Raw genomic sequence first — 20,017 nt, forward strand, 5'->3', positions numbered from 1 at the left:
TTCCACCAATACGACCTACACATTGAGCTCAGAGACCACCTTCAACCACCATGACCAACACATTGAGCTCAGAAATTCACCTTTCTCCAATGACCTACACATTAGCTGGGAGACCACCTTCCACCACCCTGACCTACACATTTAGCTCAGAGACCATCTTCCACCAATGTGACCTACACATTGAGCTGAGAGATCACCTTCCACTAATATGACCTACACATTGAGCTGAGAGACAACCTTCCACTAATATGACCTACAAACTGAGCTGAGAGACAACCTTCCACTAATATGACCTACACATTGAGCTCAGAGACAACCTTCCACTAATATGACCTATACATTGAGCTCGGAGACCACCTTCCACCACAACCTTCCACTAATATGACCTACACATTGAGCTCAGAGACAACCTTCCACTAATATGACCTACACATTGAGCTCAGAGACAACCTTCCACTAATATGACCTACACATTGAGCTCAGAGACCACCTTCCACTAATATGACCTACACATTAGCTGGGAGACCACCTTCCACCACCCTGACCTACACATTTAGCTCAGAGACCATCTTCCACCAATATGACCTACACATTGAGCTGAGAGACCACCTTCCACTAATATGACCTACACATTGAGCTCAGAGACCATCTTCCACCAATGTGACCTACACATTGAACTGAGAGACCACCTTCCACTAATATGACCTACACATTGAGCTGAGAGACCACCTTCCACCACTCTGATCTACACATTGAACTCAGAGACCACCTTCCACCAATATGACCTACACATTGAGCTGAGAGACCACCTTCCACCGATATGACCTACACATTGAGCTGAGAGACCACCTTCCACTAATATGACATACACACTGAGCATCCACCAGCATGGCCAGTCATATACACACTTATGCTCACATCGCGAAAGGAGATCTGTATGTCACGAGCTAAGACTTTGTCAGATACTTACCAATGTACTCGTTTTCTTCTGTAAAACAAAAAATAACAACAGAAGACGATATGTTTTCACACAGCTTGCAAACGTCTTTCATGACTAGGCGGGAAATTGACGACGCAAAGCTTAAAACCCTGTTGAGATTGTTCCTTGGTCCTGCATGCATTTTCTGCCTGAATTAGGGGAGCCTCCGCTGGCGTAGGGGCGTCTGGCGTCCCTTTCGTAGAACTCGACATGCCCTGTAGTCCAATCGGCTGTGCTCATGTTTAAACCTTTCATTCGATCACTTCGCGTCTGGCTTACAACGCGTTAGGTGTGTCGGTTATCTAGCTTAAAGCGCCACGTCATATACTGCCAACCAGTCTATCAATCATTTTGCATTTGTCACCGTTGATTGTGGCGAGTCTTTTTTTTTTAATGTTGTGTAATGTTAAGTACATGTCTCTCATGGATGGCTCAGCAGGATGCAGTAATTAATAATCTATCTCATCTAGAATTTATCCACGATATTTTGTAAGACGTCACTCTTGTCAGTTATGAGACGTCTTATTTGACGTGAATTGGCAACATGCCAATCTCAAGGTATTAAAGTTGTATGAAGTCTATTATTAGTTTTGTTGTGGATACTGAGAAGTGAAAAAAAAAGCTTTAAAGAAACTTAAAAGCCGAACTATGTGCTGTATTGGCTGGAATAAACATAGATGGAATTACAGCGTTTGCAAAGAATCACAAATGCAGTTAGTAGGTGTTTTCCTTATAAATTATGTAAATTCTTTGCCATACCAAACGGCATAGGGTGGTTAGCACGCCAGTGCGGCGCAATGACCCAGGTTTCCCCCAGGCTCATTTCGGTTCCCTCCCACCATAATGTTGGCCGCCGTCGTGTAAATGAAATATTCTTGAACACGGCGTAAAACACCAATCAAATAAATTAAACAAATAAACAAACAAACTACATAGGTTTGTTTGGAGCTTTCCAGGACGGTAGCATTCAAAAACTTGCAGAATATAGAGTAAAACCAGAGCAGCGACGACTGTGTGATAGTTGTCAAAGGGTGAAACATAACCGGTGAAATACGGCCCCTTGTCAATTTACCCGAGTGATTGCTTTATTCCAAATGTTTGTGAAAATGCTTAAATAACGTTAAACGCTGAAACAATACAAACGCTGCCCGGCAGGACAGCCCACTGTATCAATCCCACAGTTAACGTACTCACATAAGATCCAGCTAATGCTAATATCCAGCCTGCAATGTCGAGAAAAATTATTTTCTCGACATTGCAGGCGGCACAAAACACGGCTCGGAACATTGACAAACCACGGAATGCCTGTGCCCGGTTCCCAGAGGGTAGGAATCCCCGAACCTTACCCGTCCCCGACAGAATCCCAGCTGACGGCAGATCACTTGGGCGTCCTCGTCGTCCCACTCTCGGTCACAGACCGTTCCCCACGTGTCGTTCAGGAAGATCTCCGCGCGACCGTCGCGTTTACGGTGTCCGTCCATCAGGCGCACATTGCCTGCAAACACAGAGGAACGAACTGGTCACCTGTTCTCATTCTTCATTCTTCATAGAAGATAGAAGAGAGGCTACATGACACGTTACCAAAAATTTGAGAGACAACTGAACAAAAACAAATACTTGTTGCATATTCAAGAGCTAGGTATTCAAGAGAGTGACAGATGACACTCTATGAAAGGGGCATTTTCTCTTTAAGCAGCCGAATAAAGGAATTGTTTCTAATAGTCATTGAAGAAAGACCTAGCCTCTTAAAGCCACTAAGGAAGGGACATTTTCTCTTCAAGCAGCTGGCGAAAAGGAACTTTTCTCTAAAAGCCACTGAAGAAAGGGCCTGGTCTCTTAAGGCCACTGAAGAAAGGACATTATCTCCTTAAGCAGCTGAAGAAAGAAACTTTTCTCTTAAAGCCACTGAAGAAAGGACATTTTCTCTTTAAGCAGCTGAAGAAAGGAAATTTTCTTTAAAAATCACTAAAGACAGGACCTGGTCTCTAAAAGCCACTGGTGAAAGGGCATTTACTCTTTAAGCCGGTGAAGAAGGCAACTTTCTCTAATAGTCACTGAAAGAAAGACCAGGCCTCTTAAAGCCAATAGAAATGACATTTTCTCTTTAGGCAGCTGAATAAATGAACTTTTCTCTCAAAGTCACAGAAGAAAGGACTTGGCCTCTTTAAGTCACAGAACAAAGGACCTGGCCTTTTTAAATCACAGAACAAAGGACCTGGCCTCTAAAAGTCACGGAAGATAGGATGTGGCCTCTTTAAGTCACAGAACAAAGGACCTGGCCTCTTCAAGTCACAGAAGATAGGACCTGGCCTCTTTAAGTCACAGAACAAAGGACCTGGCCTCTTAAAGTCACAGAAGAAAGGACATTTTCTCTCTAAGCAGCCGAAGAAAGGGAATTTTCTCTAAAAGTCACTGCAGACAGGGCCGGGCCCCTTAAACCCACTGAAGAAGGGACATTTTCTCTTTAAGCAGCTGAACAAAGGAATTGTCTCTAACAGTCATTGAAGAAAGGCCTAGCCTCTTAAAGCCACTAAAGAAGGGACATTTTCTCTTTAAGCAGGTGATGAAAAGGAACTTTTCTATAAAAGCCACAGAAGAAAGGGCCTGGTCTCTTAAGGCCACCGAAGGAAGGACATTTCTTCTTTAAACAGATGAATAAACGAAGTATTCTCTAAAAGAAACTGAAGAAAGACCTGGCCTCTTAAAGCCACTGAAGAAAAAACATTTTTTCTTTAAGTAGCCGAAGAAAGGAACTTTTCTTTAAAAGCCACTAAAGACAGGGCCTGGTCTCGTTTCGCTGCTGTTTGAATGAGTGATTATGGCTTAATAGCACCACTGCGGGATTATTGCAGTCACATTGGGACGAGCCACTGATGGAAGATCCTCTTAAGTAGGGTTATAATGTCAAAATGAGATATTTGATCATACAATCTGTGCCTCTATTTTCTGTTAGAATGGTATAACGGTCTATATCAAGTGTCCCCCGAATGCTGGCCTAACTTTAATGGACATTATACATATATACACCAATACCTGGTTGAGTCCACTCTAGAAGGATAAACACAAAACACACAGCCGTAAAGCCTGCATGTTTTATTTATGTGTTTGGCTGGTACTGAAATGTGACTGTTCATCGTATAACGATGATGACTGACGCTTGATATGGCCGCAGTTTTTCAAAACTAGTGTTAAGACATGATTATTCACTCATCCATGACGAGGATCACTCATGGCATGGCTGCGATGTTTCCAAACTGGCGTTAAACCATACTTATTCGCTCATCCATGACGAGGATCACTCATGCTATGGCTGCTGTGTTTTCAAACTGGCGTTAAACCCTTCTTATTCACTCATCCATGACGAGGATCACTCATGACATGACTGCAATGTTTCCAAACTGGCGTTAAACCATACTTATTCGCTCATCCATGACGAGGATCACTCATGCTATGGCTGCAATGTTTTCAAACTGGCGTTAAACCATACTTATTCACTCATCCATGACGAGTATCACTCATGACATGACTGCAATGTTTCCAAACTGGCGTTAAACCATTCTTATTCACTCATACATGGCGAGGATCACTCATGGCATGGCTGCGATGTTTACAAACTGGCGTTAAACCATACTTATTCGCTCATCCATGACGAGGATCACTCATGCTATGGCTGCAATGTTTTCAAACTGGCGTTAAACCATTCTTATTCACTCATACATGGCGAGGATCACTCATGGCATGGCTGCGATGTTTACAAACTGGCGTTAAACCATACTTATTCACTCATCCATGACGAGAATCACTCATGACATGGCTGCAATGTTTCCAAACTGGCGTTAAACCATTCTTATTCACTCATCCATGACGAGGATCACTCCTGACATGGCTGCAATGTTGCCAAACTGGTGTTAAGCCACAATTATTCATGCCTTTATGATGATCCCCCAACAGCTCAAAGCGCATAAAACTTGCTCAGTAATTTTTAGTCCTGATATGACATATGACAGCCTGATCATCATTGTTTGTTCGCATTGACGGTTGTCATGGTAAACAAACCAATCCTGAACTTTCCTGAATTTTATATTTTAACAAATGTATACAAGATGGGGAAAAATAGCCCATCTTGTACTTCAATGACTATCCTGTTTAATTCGTCGACAAAAAAGATTAATCTTATATACACTTTTTAAATTTTTTAATAAAGTGAGAGATTTTGAAAGTTTTCAAAAATTGTTTTAAAATTTCCATAGGATTATCTCGTTGATTATTCTCATTATCGGCTGTTTATTTAATAATGTGTCAACATTTTCCCAATGGTATGAGAAGCTGGAGAAATATCTTTTGGGGATTCTTCTCATCAAAATTGAAAGAAAATAAACCCGTACACTTTTAAAAATTATTCTGTTTTATAATCAAAATACAAGCGAAATTAAGATGACAACATTAGTACAAAGGGGTAAATGTTAGAAGATTTCAAATATTAAAGTTGACAGTCTACAATTTATTCCTCGAAAACAGAAAACAGTCAAAAAAGAAAATCTACAACTCTCATGACTCTCCCTATGGGACAAGAAAATTCTGCGCATATTACAGTTCAACCTCACTACTGTGTCACGTCCTACGCCGCCATAAATTTGTGTAAAAAGAAACGCAGTAGTGCATGGGCTTGGAACTCATGGAATTATCTCATGAAATACAAAGAAATAAAACAGTTATATTGCCCGCAGCTATTCACACAGGCGACACCAGATCACCAGGCGCCGCCTGCTTTGATCTGCTGGAGAAGACCACCAAACTGGCGTTGAGTCATAAATATTCTTTCATAAATGACGAGGATCATTGCTATGGGACGATGAAACCTGAAAATGGTCGCCAGAAACCACCACAGATCGCTAACTTTGATAGTTTTGTTTGATTTATTTATTTGATTGATGTTTTACGCGGTACACAAGAGTATTTCATTAATACGACTGTCGCCAGCATTATGGTGGGTGGAAACCGCGCAGGGTCATGGGGAATCCCACGATCATTATCAGATTGTTTTATAATATCGTTAATATCAACTTGACGCAGACTACATTTGCATTTTAGCTCAAAACAAGATGAAGAAAACATATAGGGCCTATGTTTTCAATCTGACCACATAAATCCACATATAAATTCAGCTTGTCCCAATGCCCTGACAGTTGATCGCTCCAGGAAGGGAAAAGGCTGCATTTGTTAACCAAAATAAACTCATTACAAGACGGTCATTTAAAACAAAAATGATGTTTATATCATGCGTTTTGCTTTAATCAGATGATGTCCTCTTGGCATTCCAAAAAGCATGCTAGTGAAACCTTATTATCTGCATGACATAATGAAACAAGTCTTAAAATCATGCAATTCATTGTAGTTATTTAACAAAAATATAAAATAATACATGCTGGACCGTGACAATCCCTGTTAATCCTTTGTGGTATTGTTATCACTATTGGTAGTGGCGCTTATAAAGTTTTTTATTCCCGTTGTAGTTGTTTATTGTCTACCTTGCTGTAAGGTCATTTGTCTTTGTCTTTTATTTCCGCACCCATTCAACAACTTTTTCACCACTCTGTTCTCTAATAAATAAATTCATATTATATCCGCGGGATAACACAAGCCCCTCGGAGTTTCCTCCGCCGTATCATGCGATGCTGTAAAACTTCAAAATTCGTACCGTGAAGCAAATAATAAAAAATGAATACGTCAGTACATTCAGCTCGTATCATCCACAAACACCGAAATTTGTATAAGGCTCCAAAGAAAAGCCGTTTCTCCTACAAGACATTTCTAGCAATTGCTTTTGAACACATAGACTGTAAGGTAACTGAAGACTTTGCTTATGCTTTCTTGTAAGGCCTATATTCCAGTATTTGTCATACCCAGAGAGACGGCAGTGAGGCTGACGGGTTCAGGACACCGGGCATAAGAGCGGACATCCTGACTTGAAGCCTATGTCGGATCAACAAGCGCTAAAGCCTCTGTCGAACCACCAAGAGCTAAAGCCTTTGTCGGACCAGCACGAGCTAAAGTCTCTGTCGGACCACCTAGCGCTAAAGCCTCTGTCGAACCACCAAGAGCTAAAGCTCTGTCGTACCAATAGGAGCGAAAACCACAGTCGGATCAGCAAGAACTAAAGCCTCTGTCGAACCAGCAAGAGATAAAGCCTCTGTCGGACCAGCAAGGGCTAAAGTCTCTGTCGGACCAACAGGAGCGAAAACCTCAGTCGGATCAGCAAGAACTAAAGCCTCTGTCGAACCAGCAAAAGATAAAGCCTCTGTCGGACCAGCAAGGGCTAAAGTCTCTGTCGGACCACCAAGCGCTAAAGCTCTGTCGTACCAACAAGAGAGAAAGTCTCAGTCGGATCAGCAAGAACTAAAGCCTCTGTCGAACCAACAAGAGCTAAAGCCTCTGTCGGACCAGCAAGAGCTAAAGTCTCTGTCGGACCACCAAGCGCTAAAGCTCTGTCGTACCAACAAGAGAGAAAGCCTCAGTCGGATCAGCAAGAACTAAAGCCTCTGTCGAACCAACAAGAGCTAAAGCCTCTGTCGGACCAGCAAGAGCTAAAGTCTCTGTCGGACCAGCAAGCGCTAAAGTCTCTGTCGTACCAGCAAGAGTGGGACCCGACCCTGCGGCCTCATTGGCCAGTACCGGGTGGGCGGCGGTGAGAACGAGGCTGTACATATATGTAAGCACATTCATGTAAGAATATGTATGTGATTGTTTTTAGAGCTATATGTATGTTTTAGTGCAAATTAACCAAAAAAATGAACACAAAACATATACATGTAGTCACAATCAGCTTAGTTTAGAAGGTCGATTTATGGAACAGGGCGCTGATGTCAGATCTAATCATGACCCTATCTTTGTTTGAACCGCTATCCTTAGAAAACCTTTTTATGGGAAAACGGAGCATTAAATACAGAGGCGTCAAGCGTGGATGTCTTAGCACTCTGAACAGATGACGCCAGCGTCCTCGGAGTGACCGCAATTGTGTCGTTTAGTGCTCCTAGGGCACGACAAGACGTTCAGTTCGTTCCCAGTGCACTGGACGTCATCCATGAAGATATTGTTCCCTCCAGAGCCGAAGAAACCCTTTGTCTTGGCCATCCCGCCGCAGAAGCCCAGTTGACGACAGACCACTCTAGCGTCCTTGTCGTCCCACTTGTCGTCACAAATCGTCCCCCAAATGATGTCCTGGAACACCTCCACGCGACCCTCACGCTGGTGCTTCCCATCCGCCAATCGCAGACAAGGGAACTCGAACATGCACTCCACGGCGACGTCTTCATCGTGTTGGCAGTTGTGTTGCGACTCGTCGATTGCCGGACAGTCTAGAATGCTTTTCTCAATCCCTGTACAGGCGACGTTGTCCAAGTGGATGGGTCCCGTACCTTGTCCGAAGTCCGTGATGGGTCTGGTTTTACCGGTGCAGTAACCTAGCTCCTGACACACCACCATCGCGTCCACATCGTCCCAGCCGTCGTCGCATACCGTCCCCATGCTATCGTTCATGAACACCTCCAGGCGGCCCGAAGACGACGTTCCGCCAACCAAGTCTACATTGCAGGCGGCACAGAACACGCCGGCTTCCTGACCGCGCTCGCAACCTCCATGTCCAGGTTCACCGGGACACTCCATGAAACTGTTCTCGGAACCTTGACAAGCTACGGAATGCCTGTGGATGTGCCCGGTTCCCGGAGGGTAGGAATCCCCGAACCTTACCCGTCCCCGACAGAACCCCAGCTGACGGCAGATCACTTGGGCGTCCTCGTCGTCCCACTCTCGGCCACAGACCGTTCCCCACGTGTCGTTCAGAAAGACCTCTACGCGACCGTCGCGTTTACTGTGTCCGTCCATCAGGCGCACGGTGCCTGCAAACACAGAGGAACGAATCTGTCTGACGCATATACGTATACCATACTTTATCATGCTAAATCTGTATACCGTGTAAACTGCTGAGTAAGCAATCAGACGTATGTACTTATTTCAGTGGGTCGTTCATACATTTATTGATTTATTTCATCGTTGTTAAACACCTGATTTAAATTTGGTTCACCCTTAGGATTACTTTATAGGTTAAAAACCACACATCCAGTAGAATGTTATCCTACCTTCCACACAAACAACTTCAAAACATTTTCATGATCAACAGGGGCCGATCCAACAAAGCCATATCTGACATTAGTCAAGATTTGATATATGATCTGATTATGAAAGATTATTTTTCAACCACAATAATGTTTTCTTAAGAAAACAAAGTCTAAAAATCCCACTTGGACACAAATACAGCTCAGAATATGAAGTTTGATTTAAATCCTTATTTTTGGACCGCAGGAGTTAAAAATAAGGAACACTAACAAGTGTTATGTTACTATGACTATAATTATACTTTGAACTGTAAAGTCTAAGCATTATATCGAATTTTTAAATTCTGACTAAAGGCAAAAATCACTTTGCATGGAATAAGCCACTGCGTATTAATCAACTGTGACAACGAGGGCCCGACCATGAATAAAGAAATGGGGAGAATACCAGGAGAAGTTCCTCGAAGCATTGTCACGTGAATGCTCATGTTGACTTTGGTCATCACACCTTCACTGACAGGTCTGTGGAGCATTTCACACCTGCCCTGATCACGGAGGTAGTTCACGCCCGTGCATTCCTCATTCTTGTAACACTGGGCAATGCAGTGGCCGATGGAGGAGGATTTCTTCTTGACTACGCCCTGGCTTTGTACCACACGCCCATCCTCTGTGACCGGCATGAGGGAACAGGTGAAACCTTGGGAAACATATATATACATATACATGCATACTGAAACTTCTGTTACTGACCTAGTTCTTTTGTACGCTGACATGTAGTTCTTTTGTACGCTTACAGCCTAAAGTCATTTTCAACACCACATGTATTTTGGCCTCTTCACTACGGAGTGTATTTATAACATCCCAGTCAAAAAGTCACCATACTTAAATTACTGTCTCAATGAAACGCCCTATCAAAGACACCAGGCAGGCTACATGGCACAAAAAGAACTTTACCAAGAATTTGAGAGACGACTGAACAAAAACAAACACATGTTGCATATTCAAGAGCTACGTATTCAAGAGAGCGATGACTTGGCATGATGTGAACCAGATGACACTGTATGAAAGGGACATTTTATCATTAAGCACCTGAATAATGGAATTGTTCTATAAACCCCACATAAGAAAGGATCTGGCCTCTTAAAGTCACAGAAGAAAGGACATTTTCTCTTTAAGCAGTCGAAGAAAGGAAATTTTCTCTACAACCAACTGAAGACAGAACCGGATCTGTTAAAAGCCACTGAAAAAAATGACATTTTCTCTTTAAACAACTGAAGAAAGGAACTTTCTCTAATAGCCATTGAAGAAAGATCTGGCCTCTTAAAGTCACTAAAGAAAGGACATTTTCTCTTTAAGCAGCTGAATAAAGGAACTTTTCTCTAAAAGCCACTGAACAAAGGACATTTTCTCTTTAAGCAGATGAATAAACGAAATATTCTCTAAAAGAATCTGAAGAAAGGCTGGCCTCTTCATGCCACTAAAGAAAGGACATTTTCTCCTTAAGCAGCTGAAGAAGGGAACTTTTCTCTAAAAGTCAATGAAGAAAGACCTGGCCTCTTAAAGCCACTGAAGAAAAAACATTTTCTCCTTAAGCACCCGATGAAAGGAACTTTTCTTTAAAAGCCACTGAAGACAGGAACTGTTCTCGTTTCGCTGCTGTTTGAATGAGTGATTGTGGCCTAATAGCACCACTCCAGGATTATTGCAGTCACATTGGGACGAGCCACTCTTAGAAGATCCTCTTAAGTAAAGCTTTCTCTAAAAGCCACCAAAGAAAGGAACTTTTCTCTTTCAATACTGCTTGAATGAGTGATTATGGACCAATAGCACCACTTCGGCATTATTGGGACGAGCCACTGTTAGAATATCCTCTTAAGTAAGGTTATAATGTCAAAATGAGATATTTGATCATACAATCTCTGCCTCTGTTTTCTATTAGAATAGCATAACTGTCTATATCACGTGTCACCCGAGTGTTGGCCTATCTCGAATGGACATTATACATATACACACAAATACCTGGTTGAGTCCACTCGAGAAGCATGAACACAAAACACACAGCCGTAAAGCCTGCAGTCAGGTGCGGTGTACGAATCCTGAAAAGTTAAAGACTTTTATTTATGTGTTTGTCTGGTACTGAATTGTGACTGTTCATCGTATGACGAGGATGACCGACGCTTGATATGGCTGCAGTTCTTCAAAACTGGCCTGAATACATGATTATTCACTCATCCATGACGAGGATCACTCATGACATGGCTGCAATGTTTCCAAACTGGCGTTAAACCATGATTATTCACTCATACATGACGAGGATCACTCATGACATGGCTGCAATGTTTCCAAACTGGCGTTAAACCATTCTTATTCACTCATACATGGCGAGGATCACTCATGGCATGGCTGCGATGTTTCCAAACTGGCGTTAAACCATACTTATTCACTCATCCATGACGAGAATCACTCATGATACGGCTAGAATGTTGCCAAATTGGTGTTAAGCCACAATTATTCATGCCTTTATGATGATCCCCCAACAGCTGAAGGCTCAGTTCTAGGCTATTTTTATAAAATCTTCTCTAATTTGCATAAAACTTGCTCAGTAATTTTTTAGTCATGATATGACATAAGCCTGATAATCATTGTGTGTTCACGTTGGCGGTTGTCATGGTAACCAAATCTATCTTGAACTTTCCTGGATTTTATATTTTAACAAACGTACACAAGATAGGGCAAAATAGCCCATCAGAAAAGTATTTATTAGGGAGATTACTTCAACGACTATCCTGTTTAATTTGTTGATAAAAAGATTAATGTTATATACATTTTTAAAAATTTTTAATAAAGTGAGAGATTTTGAAAGTTTTCAAAAATTGTTTTAAATTTTTAAAATTTCTATAAGGATTATCTCGTTGATTATTCTCATTATCGACTGTCTATTTAATAATGTGTCAACATTTCCCCAATGGTATGCGAAGCTGGAGGAATATCTTTTGGGGATTCTTCTCATCAAAATTGAAAGAAAATAAACCCGTACTTTTTAAAAATTATTTTGTTTTATATTATCATACAAGCGAAATTAAGATGACAACATTAGTACAAAGGGGAAAATGTTAGAAGATTTCAAATATTAAAGCTGACAATCTACAATCAAATCCTGTAAAACAGAAAAAAAAACAAAATCTACAACTCTCAGGGTTCCACCTATGGGGCAAGAATTCTGCGAATATTACAGTTCAACTTCCCAATTGTGTCACTCCTAAGCCACCATAAATTTGTGAAAAAAGAAACGCAGTAGTGCATGGGCCTGGAACTCATGGCCTGAATTTCTGTTTACTATGACAATTATCTCATGAAATACAAAGAAATAAAACAGTTATATTGCCCGCAGCTACACCTAGTCACCAGACCAGGCGCTGCCTGCTTTGATCTGCTGGAGAAGACCAACCAAGACATGGCTAAGATGTCACCAAACTGGCGTTGAGCCATAAATATTCTTTCATTCATGACGAGGATCATTGCTATGGGTGGATGAAACCTGAGAATGGTCGCCAGAAACCACCACAGATCGCTAACTTTTATAATTTTGTTTTATATATTTCTTTCATTGATGTTTTACGCCGTGCTCAAGAGTATTTCGTTGATACAACTGCGGCCAGCATTATGGTGGGAGGAAACCGGGCAGAGCCCTTGGGAAACCCACGATCATTATAATATTCTTGTATTTATTAATTTGATTGGTGTTTTACGCCGTACTGAAGAGTATTTTATTTATACGACTGCCGCCAGCATTATGGTGGGAGGAAATCGGGCAGAGCCCGCGGGAAACCCACGACCATGCGCAGGTTGCTGAACCTTCACGTGGGGCCGGAGAGGAAGCCAGCATGAGCTGGACTTGAACTCACACCGACATAATTGGTGAGAGACTCCTGGATCATTACGCTGTGCTAGAGCGCTAACCAACTGAGCCTTGCATTTGATAACCAAAATAAACTCATTACAAGACGGCCATTTAAAACAAAAATGATGTTTATATCATGCGTTCTGCTTTAATCAGATGATGTCCTCTTAGCATTCCAAAAAGCACGCCAGTGAAACCTTACTGTCGGTATGACATAATGACACAAGCCTTAAAATCATGCAATTCATTGTAGTTATTTAAGAAAATATAAAATAATACATGCTGGACCGTGACAGTCCCTGTTAATCCTTTGTGGTATTGTTATCACTATTGGTAGTGGCGCTTATAAAGTTTTTTATTCCCGTTGTAGTTGTTTATTGTCTACCTTGCTGTAAGGTCATTTGTCTTTGTCTTTTATTTCCGCACCCATTCAACAACTTTTTCACCACTCTGTTCTCTAATAAATAAATTCATATTATATCCGCGGGATAACACAAGCCCCTCGGAGTTTCCTCCGCCGTATCATGCGATGCTGTAAAACTTCAAAATTCGTACCGTGAAGCAAATAATAAAAAATGAATACGTCAGTACATTCAGCTCGTATCATCCACAAACACCGAAATTTGTATAAGGCTCCAAAGAAAAGCCGTTTCTCCTACAAGACATTTCTTGTAACTGCTTTTGATCACACAGAATGTACGGTAACTGAAGACTTCGCTGATGCTTTATTGCAAGGCCTATATTCCAGTATTTGTCATACCCAAAGAGACGGCAGTGAGGCTTACGGGTTCAGAACACCGGGCATGACAGCGGACATCCTGACTTAAAGCCTCTGTTGGATCATCAAGCTAAAGCTTCTGTCGGATCAGCAAGAAAAAAGCCTCTGTCGGGCCACAAAGAGTTAAAGCTTATGTCATGCCATCAAGAGCTAAAGCCTCTGTCGGACCAGCAAGAGCTTAAGTCTCTGTTGGGCCACCAAGAGCTAAAGTCTCTGTCGCACCAGCAAGAGCTGAATCCGACCCTGCGGCCTCATTGGTCAGGATCGGGTGGGCAGCGGTGAGAACGAGGCTGTACATATATGTGATGGACGAGACGGCGCGGGCCGCAATCTGGTCAGCCACTATACAGGCCTATACACGTGAAGATAAAAAATTTCACATAATCTATATAATCTAATAAGCCTAATTAAGAGGCACTTGGTAAAGGGTTCCGTAAACAGCTTTTGACATTCGCCTAAAATAAGTCAACTTCAGCACAAAGCTGGGTGTTTTGTCTCAGGTTTGTATTGAAACAACACATATTAAGAATCGTGTTTAAAATACTTACTTAAACCAAAATGACTGTCACTTCAAATGTCAAATGAAATCGACTGACCTGTGATCCTTCCATATATCTAATACTACTTCCATTTCCACTGATTAACTTCACAAAGTAAGGTATTTTGGCAACTCTAAAATATGACGCGTGCATGGCGATACATGCGTGATTCAATATTTCGCCTTTATTTAAAACATTTGCAAGAATTCTTATCGAAAATAGTATATGTAAAACCGAAATACTGAATCATGTATTACCTTGCGGCCCTTGATGGAGTAACCATTGGATCCCGTCATGCAAAGGTACAAGTTGTTGTTTTTCATACACAAAAGATACATATTCACCTCCATACCACTTTTTTTTGAATTCCCATTTCACTAGGAGTTAACGGTTGAAATTCGAAATTGAGGCTGGATTTCCCCTGTACTTACCTGGCCATTTTGTTATTCGCGATGTGACCTTTTCTCAGTTACCTTTAAGAAGCACGTTAACTAGACTAGACCCAAGAAAGCCAAAGACACTTCTGATGTACCTCGCTCTGCTGAAATTTAGTATCTTCTTCTTTGTTCCATCTGCATGAATTATTCAGCGACAGCGATGGATAAAGTTGGCACCCATCCAAGTCTACTATGACACGCGCTGAGTCATTGTTGTGTAGTCAACATAAAAGCAGGGTGAATTTTTACACAGGATAGGGATTATCCTAAATTATAAGACATTTCGATTGACGAACTATAGTACACTTGCATGTTCCCAAAATGAAAATAGTACTGTAAGAAATAGGAGAAGGCCTTTTAGAGTTAACAGTAGACATTTTGAGAAAGACGTAGACCGCTTTATAGTAATAAGAATATACAGTAGACCGCTTTATAAGGATAAGAACGTACACTAGACCACTTTATAAGGACAAGAACGTACAATAGACCGCTTTGTAAGGATAAGAATGTACAGTAGAAAGCTTTATGAGGACAAGAATGTACAAGGTGTCCCAGAAGTCGCGCACCATCCAGGTTGAGATTGAATGCTTGAGCTACAGAACGGTGTGTTGCCCCATTTCTTCCAAACATAAAAACCAATTCAACTCTGTCTTGTACTTTTAGTTTATTAGCCATAATTAACTGTGAAAGAGAGAAAAAAAATTTAAAATCAGTATTAATCTGAAACACAGAAAAAAAATGAAAATCAGGATGGTGCACGACTTTTGGGACACCCTATACAGTAGACCGCTTTATGAGGACAGGAATGTATAGCAGACACATTTATAATGACAAGAATGTACAGTAGACCGCTTTATGAGGATAAGAATACACAGTAGACCGCTTTATAAGGACAAGAATGTACAGTAGACCGCTTTATAATGATAAGAATGTACTGTAGGTCGCTTTATAAGGATAAGAATACTCAGTAGACCGCTTTATAATGACAAGAATGTACTGTAGGTCGCTTTATAAGGATAAGAATACTCAGTAGACCGCTTTATAATGACAAGAATGTACAGTAGACCGCTTTATAAGGATAAGAATACACAGTAGACCGCTTTGTAATGATAAGAATGTACTGTAGGTCGCTTTATAAGGATAAGAATACACAGTAGACCGCTTTATAATGACAAGAATGTACTGTAGGTCGCTTTATGTACAGTAGACAGCTTTATAAGGATAAGAATGTACAGTAGACCGCTTTACGAGGACAAGAATGTACAGTAGACCGCTTTATGAGGACAAGAATGTACAGTAGACAGCTTTATAAGGAAAAGAATACACAGTAGACCGCTTTATAAGGACAAGAATGTACAGTAGACCGCTTTATGAGGACAAGAATGTACAGTAGACAGCTTTATAAGGATAACAATATACAGTATACCGCTCTATAAGGATAACAATATACCGAAGACCGCTTTATAAGGACAAGAATGTACAGCAGACACCTTCATAAGGATAACAATATATAGTAGACCGTTTATAGGTATAAGAATGTACAGTAGATCGTTCTATAAGCATAAGAATGTACAGTAGATCGCTCTATAAGGATAAGAATGTACAGTAGATCGCTCTATAAGGATAAGAATGTACAGTAGATCGTTCTATAAGGATAAGAATGTACAGTAGATCGTTCTATAAGGATAAGAATGTACAGTAGATCGTTCTATAAGGATAAGAATGTACCGTAGATCGCTCTATAAGGATAAGAATGTACAGTAGATCGTTCTATAAGCATAAGAATGTACCGTAGATCGTTCTATAAGCATAAGAATGTACAGTAGATCGCTCTATAAGGATAAGAATGTACCGTAGATCGCTCTATAAGGATAAGAATGTACAGTAGATCGTTCTATAAGGATAAGAATGTACAATGGAACGCTTTATGAGGACAAGAATGTACAGTAGACCGCTTTATGAGGATAAGAATGTACAGTAGACCGTTCTATAAGCATAAGAATGTACAGTAGACCGTTCTATAAGCATAAGAATGTACAGTAGATCGTTCTGTAAGGATAAGAATGTACAGTAGATCGTTCTATAAGGATAAGAATGTACAGTAGATCGTTCTATAAGGATAAGAATGTACAGTAGATCGTTCTGTAAGGATAAGAATGTACAGTAGATCGTTCTATAAGGATAAGAATGTACAGTAGATCGCTCTATAAGGATAAGAATGTACAGTAGATCGCTCTATAAGGATAAGAATGTACAGTAGATCGCTCTATAAGGATAAGAATGTACAGTAGATCGTTCTATAAGGATAAGAATGTACAGTAGATCGCTCTATAAGGATAAGAATGTACAGTAGATCGTTCTATAAGCATAAGAATGTACCGTAGATCGCTCTATAAGGATAAGAATGTACAGTAGATCGTTCTATAAGGATAAGAATGTACAATGGAACGCTTTATGAGGACAAGAATGTACAATAGACCGCTTTATAAGGATAAGAATTTACGCAGATCCAGAACCTCCATTGAAATTCTTTTGCGTTCACACATTCTTTCGTGTTCACACATTCTTTCGTGTCGACACATTCTTTCGTTTAATATAAAATAATATAAATGAGATAAGCACAGGATAAACATGTGTACATTTCGCTATTGAAAAGGGCTCAGATCTTCCGCGTACTTAAATAGCTTCTTCTATCTTTTATCTTTTTTGTAGCTCGATGCCATCGTGCTTCCTGAGTTGCTGTATATACGTATGCCTGTGTTGAACGTTGTGCTTGACAAATTTTCAGCCATATGACTGCGAGGAGTCATTCGGTGTGTGTATATATACTGTGTATTCTCGTGGATGGGCGAGTTTATGTTGTCAAAGTGCTAACGTCGATGAATTACATGTATACGTATCATCTCGCAGACACCAGATATGACACTCCACCCAGTCACATTATACTCTCAACTCCCAAGGCTGAGCGCCAAGCGAGTCAGCAACAAATACTATTTTTAAAGACTTTGGTACCGAAGACATAACACGTAAATTGTCGCCCAGTAACAGGACTACATGCATGTTCATAAATAAAGAGCTAACAAAGTATATTCGTTAAACCATAGCCGTGGTGTTCATGAAAGCGAGGAAACTGCAAACTCAACCAAACCTCATGTCAACAGCTATAGTATATGGTCCCACGGGGCCTCCGTGGCTCAGTTGGTTAGCGCGCTAGCGCAGCGTAATGAACCAGGAGTCTCTCACCAATGCGGTCGCTGTGAGTTCAAGTCCAGCTCATGCTGGCTTCCTCTCCGGTCGTACGTGGGAAGGTCTAACAGCAACCTGCGGATGGTCGTGGGTTTCCCCCGGGCTCTGCCCGGTTTCTACCCACCACAATGCTGGTCGCCGTCGTATAAGTGAAATATTCTTGAGTACGGCGTAAAACACCAATCAAATAAATAAACAAATAAATAAATATATGGTCTCATACGTCAACTGCTATCGTATCTGGTCGTATAACATGTGAACTGCTTTGGTATCTGCTCACATACCATGTCAACTGCTATCGTATCTGCTCACATAACATGTTAACTGTTATCGTATCCGGTCACATAACATGTCAACTGCTTTGGTAACTGGTCACATAAAATGTCAACTGCTTTGGCATCTGGTCACATAAAATGTCAACTTCTTTGGCATCTGGTCACATAACATGTCCACTGCACTGGTATCTGGCAACATAACATGTCAACTGTTTTGGCATCTGGTCACATAAAATGTCAACTGCTTTGGTATCTGGTCACATAACATGTCCACTGCACTGGTATCTGGCCACATAACATGTCAACTGCTTTGGTATTTGATCACATAAAATGTCAACTGCTTTCGTATTTGGCCCCACACGACATAATGGTCATGATTTCCAGAGTTTTGGATCAAGAAACGTACCACAATGATTCAAGACCTGATATGACCCAGCGATTTTTTTTACAAAATGATTTATTTGATTTATTTATTTGATTGGTGATACATATTAATGTGAAACATTCAACTGTGGGCTACGTTCGCAAACAGTGGGAACGTTAGTTTTTCTTAAACACTTCTCAGGTATTTTATGCAAAACAAATCAAAACTTTATTTCTGAGCTAAATGTAGCTTTCCGCTTTTGTTGCTGTCAAAAAGTGTATTACTTTGACCCTTCATAAGAACCCTTCACTTTGGAACTGAGCGTACACAAAACGCTCCAATAGCTAAAATGTTGAACTTTCGAACAAGGGGGCCTTGTGACCGATTACGTGTAGTTAATATGCATGCTGCTTCACCGCAATTACTCAGCGGCCTTTTACCAACTAAAGCGACCGCTGTGTGTTCAAGTCCAGGTCATCCCGGCTTCCTCTTCGCTCGTACTTGGAAAAGTCTGACAGCAACCTGCGGATGGTTGTGGGTTTCCCCCGCGCCCGTTTTCCTGCCACCATAATTCTGGCGTGATATATTCTTGAGTATGACGTTAAACCTAGATCATAAATCCGATAAGTTCCTAATAAAATTAACCTGATTCGCAAACATTCAAACTATACACAAAACGTTGTTGGATACAGTATAAAGCAACAAAAAAAAAAATAAGTGAATAAGGAAATCTATTACTAGATGCACACTAGATGCACAGATGTACCAATAATAATAATACCAAAATAATACTGTCTATATAATAAAAACAACCAACAGTTTCAGACTTAATCCTCATTTATTCCATTCATTTTGTATGACGTTACACAGTGATGGAAAAACAAGGAATAAGAAGCAGAAGTTGGACACCAGTGAAAGTACAAAGAACTCACAAATGTACACAGTGAATACTATAATTATTACAGTTATATGCTCATATCAAACCAACAGTTGAACAGAAGCGGTGATATGCTTGACAGACTGTTGTCCTAATCCTATCAAATCTACCTCTGCCTGTCTGTCTGTCTGTCTGTCTGTCTGTCTGTTCAAGAATCCAATGCGTCAGGACAGTCGCTGGAGACATAATACTTCTCTCTGAACACCTGCAATTAAAATTTGCCCTTTTATTTCTTTAGTAGATTGATGGGAAGATTATAGTAGATTATTTTTTTCATAATAGCCGGAAGAAAGTGCAAAGATAAGAGAAAACCCTCCACTTTGCCAGGTGCCTGACAAACCTCATATGGAGTGAATATGAACGTACAATCTCACTGGTCAACCGTCCGAAATTTCCAGCGAGTCCATCATTTCAACCATCTGAGCTAGGAAGCCTGAAATTATAGTCCCCACA

At 40.9% G+C, this 20,017-nt stretch overlaps 1 protein-coding gene across 1 annotated transcript; it reads right to left on the reverse strand.

Annotated features, from left to right (window-relative positions):
• Positions 1-7,945: 7,945 nt before the first annotated feature.
• On the reverse strand, positions 7,946-9,767 carry LOC135477806 (neurotrypsin-like). Its single transcript, XM_064758010.1, has 2 exons — positions 9,536-9,767; positions 7,946-8,874 (listed from the first exon to the last, which is right to left on the reverse strand). The coding sequence occupies exons 1-2, from the start codon at positions 9,765-9,767 to the stop codon at positions 7,946-7,948; spliced, it is 1,161 nt and encodes a 386-aa protein (XP_064614080.1).
• Between the last annotated feature and the right edge of the window lie 10,250 nt (positions 9,768-20,017).

This window comes from Liolophura sinensis, chromosome 11 (genome assembly GCF_032854445.1).
Source record: "Liolophura sinensis isolate JHLJ2023 chromosome 11, CUHK_Ljap_v2, whole genome shotgun sequence".
NCBI lineage: Eukaryota > Metazoa > Mollusca > Polyplacophora > Chitonida > Chitonidae > Liolophura > Liolophura sinensis.

Bases quoted from the DNA above. Each gene is read 5' to 3' on its own strand.
- LOC135477806 (XM_064758010.1), bottom strand. From the start codon at position 9,767: ATGCCGGTCACAGAGGATGGGCGTGTGGTACAAAGCCAGGGCGTAGTC. The intron at 8,875-9,535 runs GTATTCTCCCCA...CTGTGTTTGCAG, and splicing joins GCTTCGAGGAACTTCTCCTG to GCACCGTGCGCCTGATGGAC.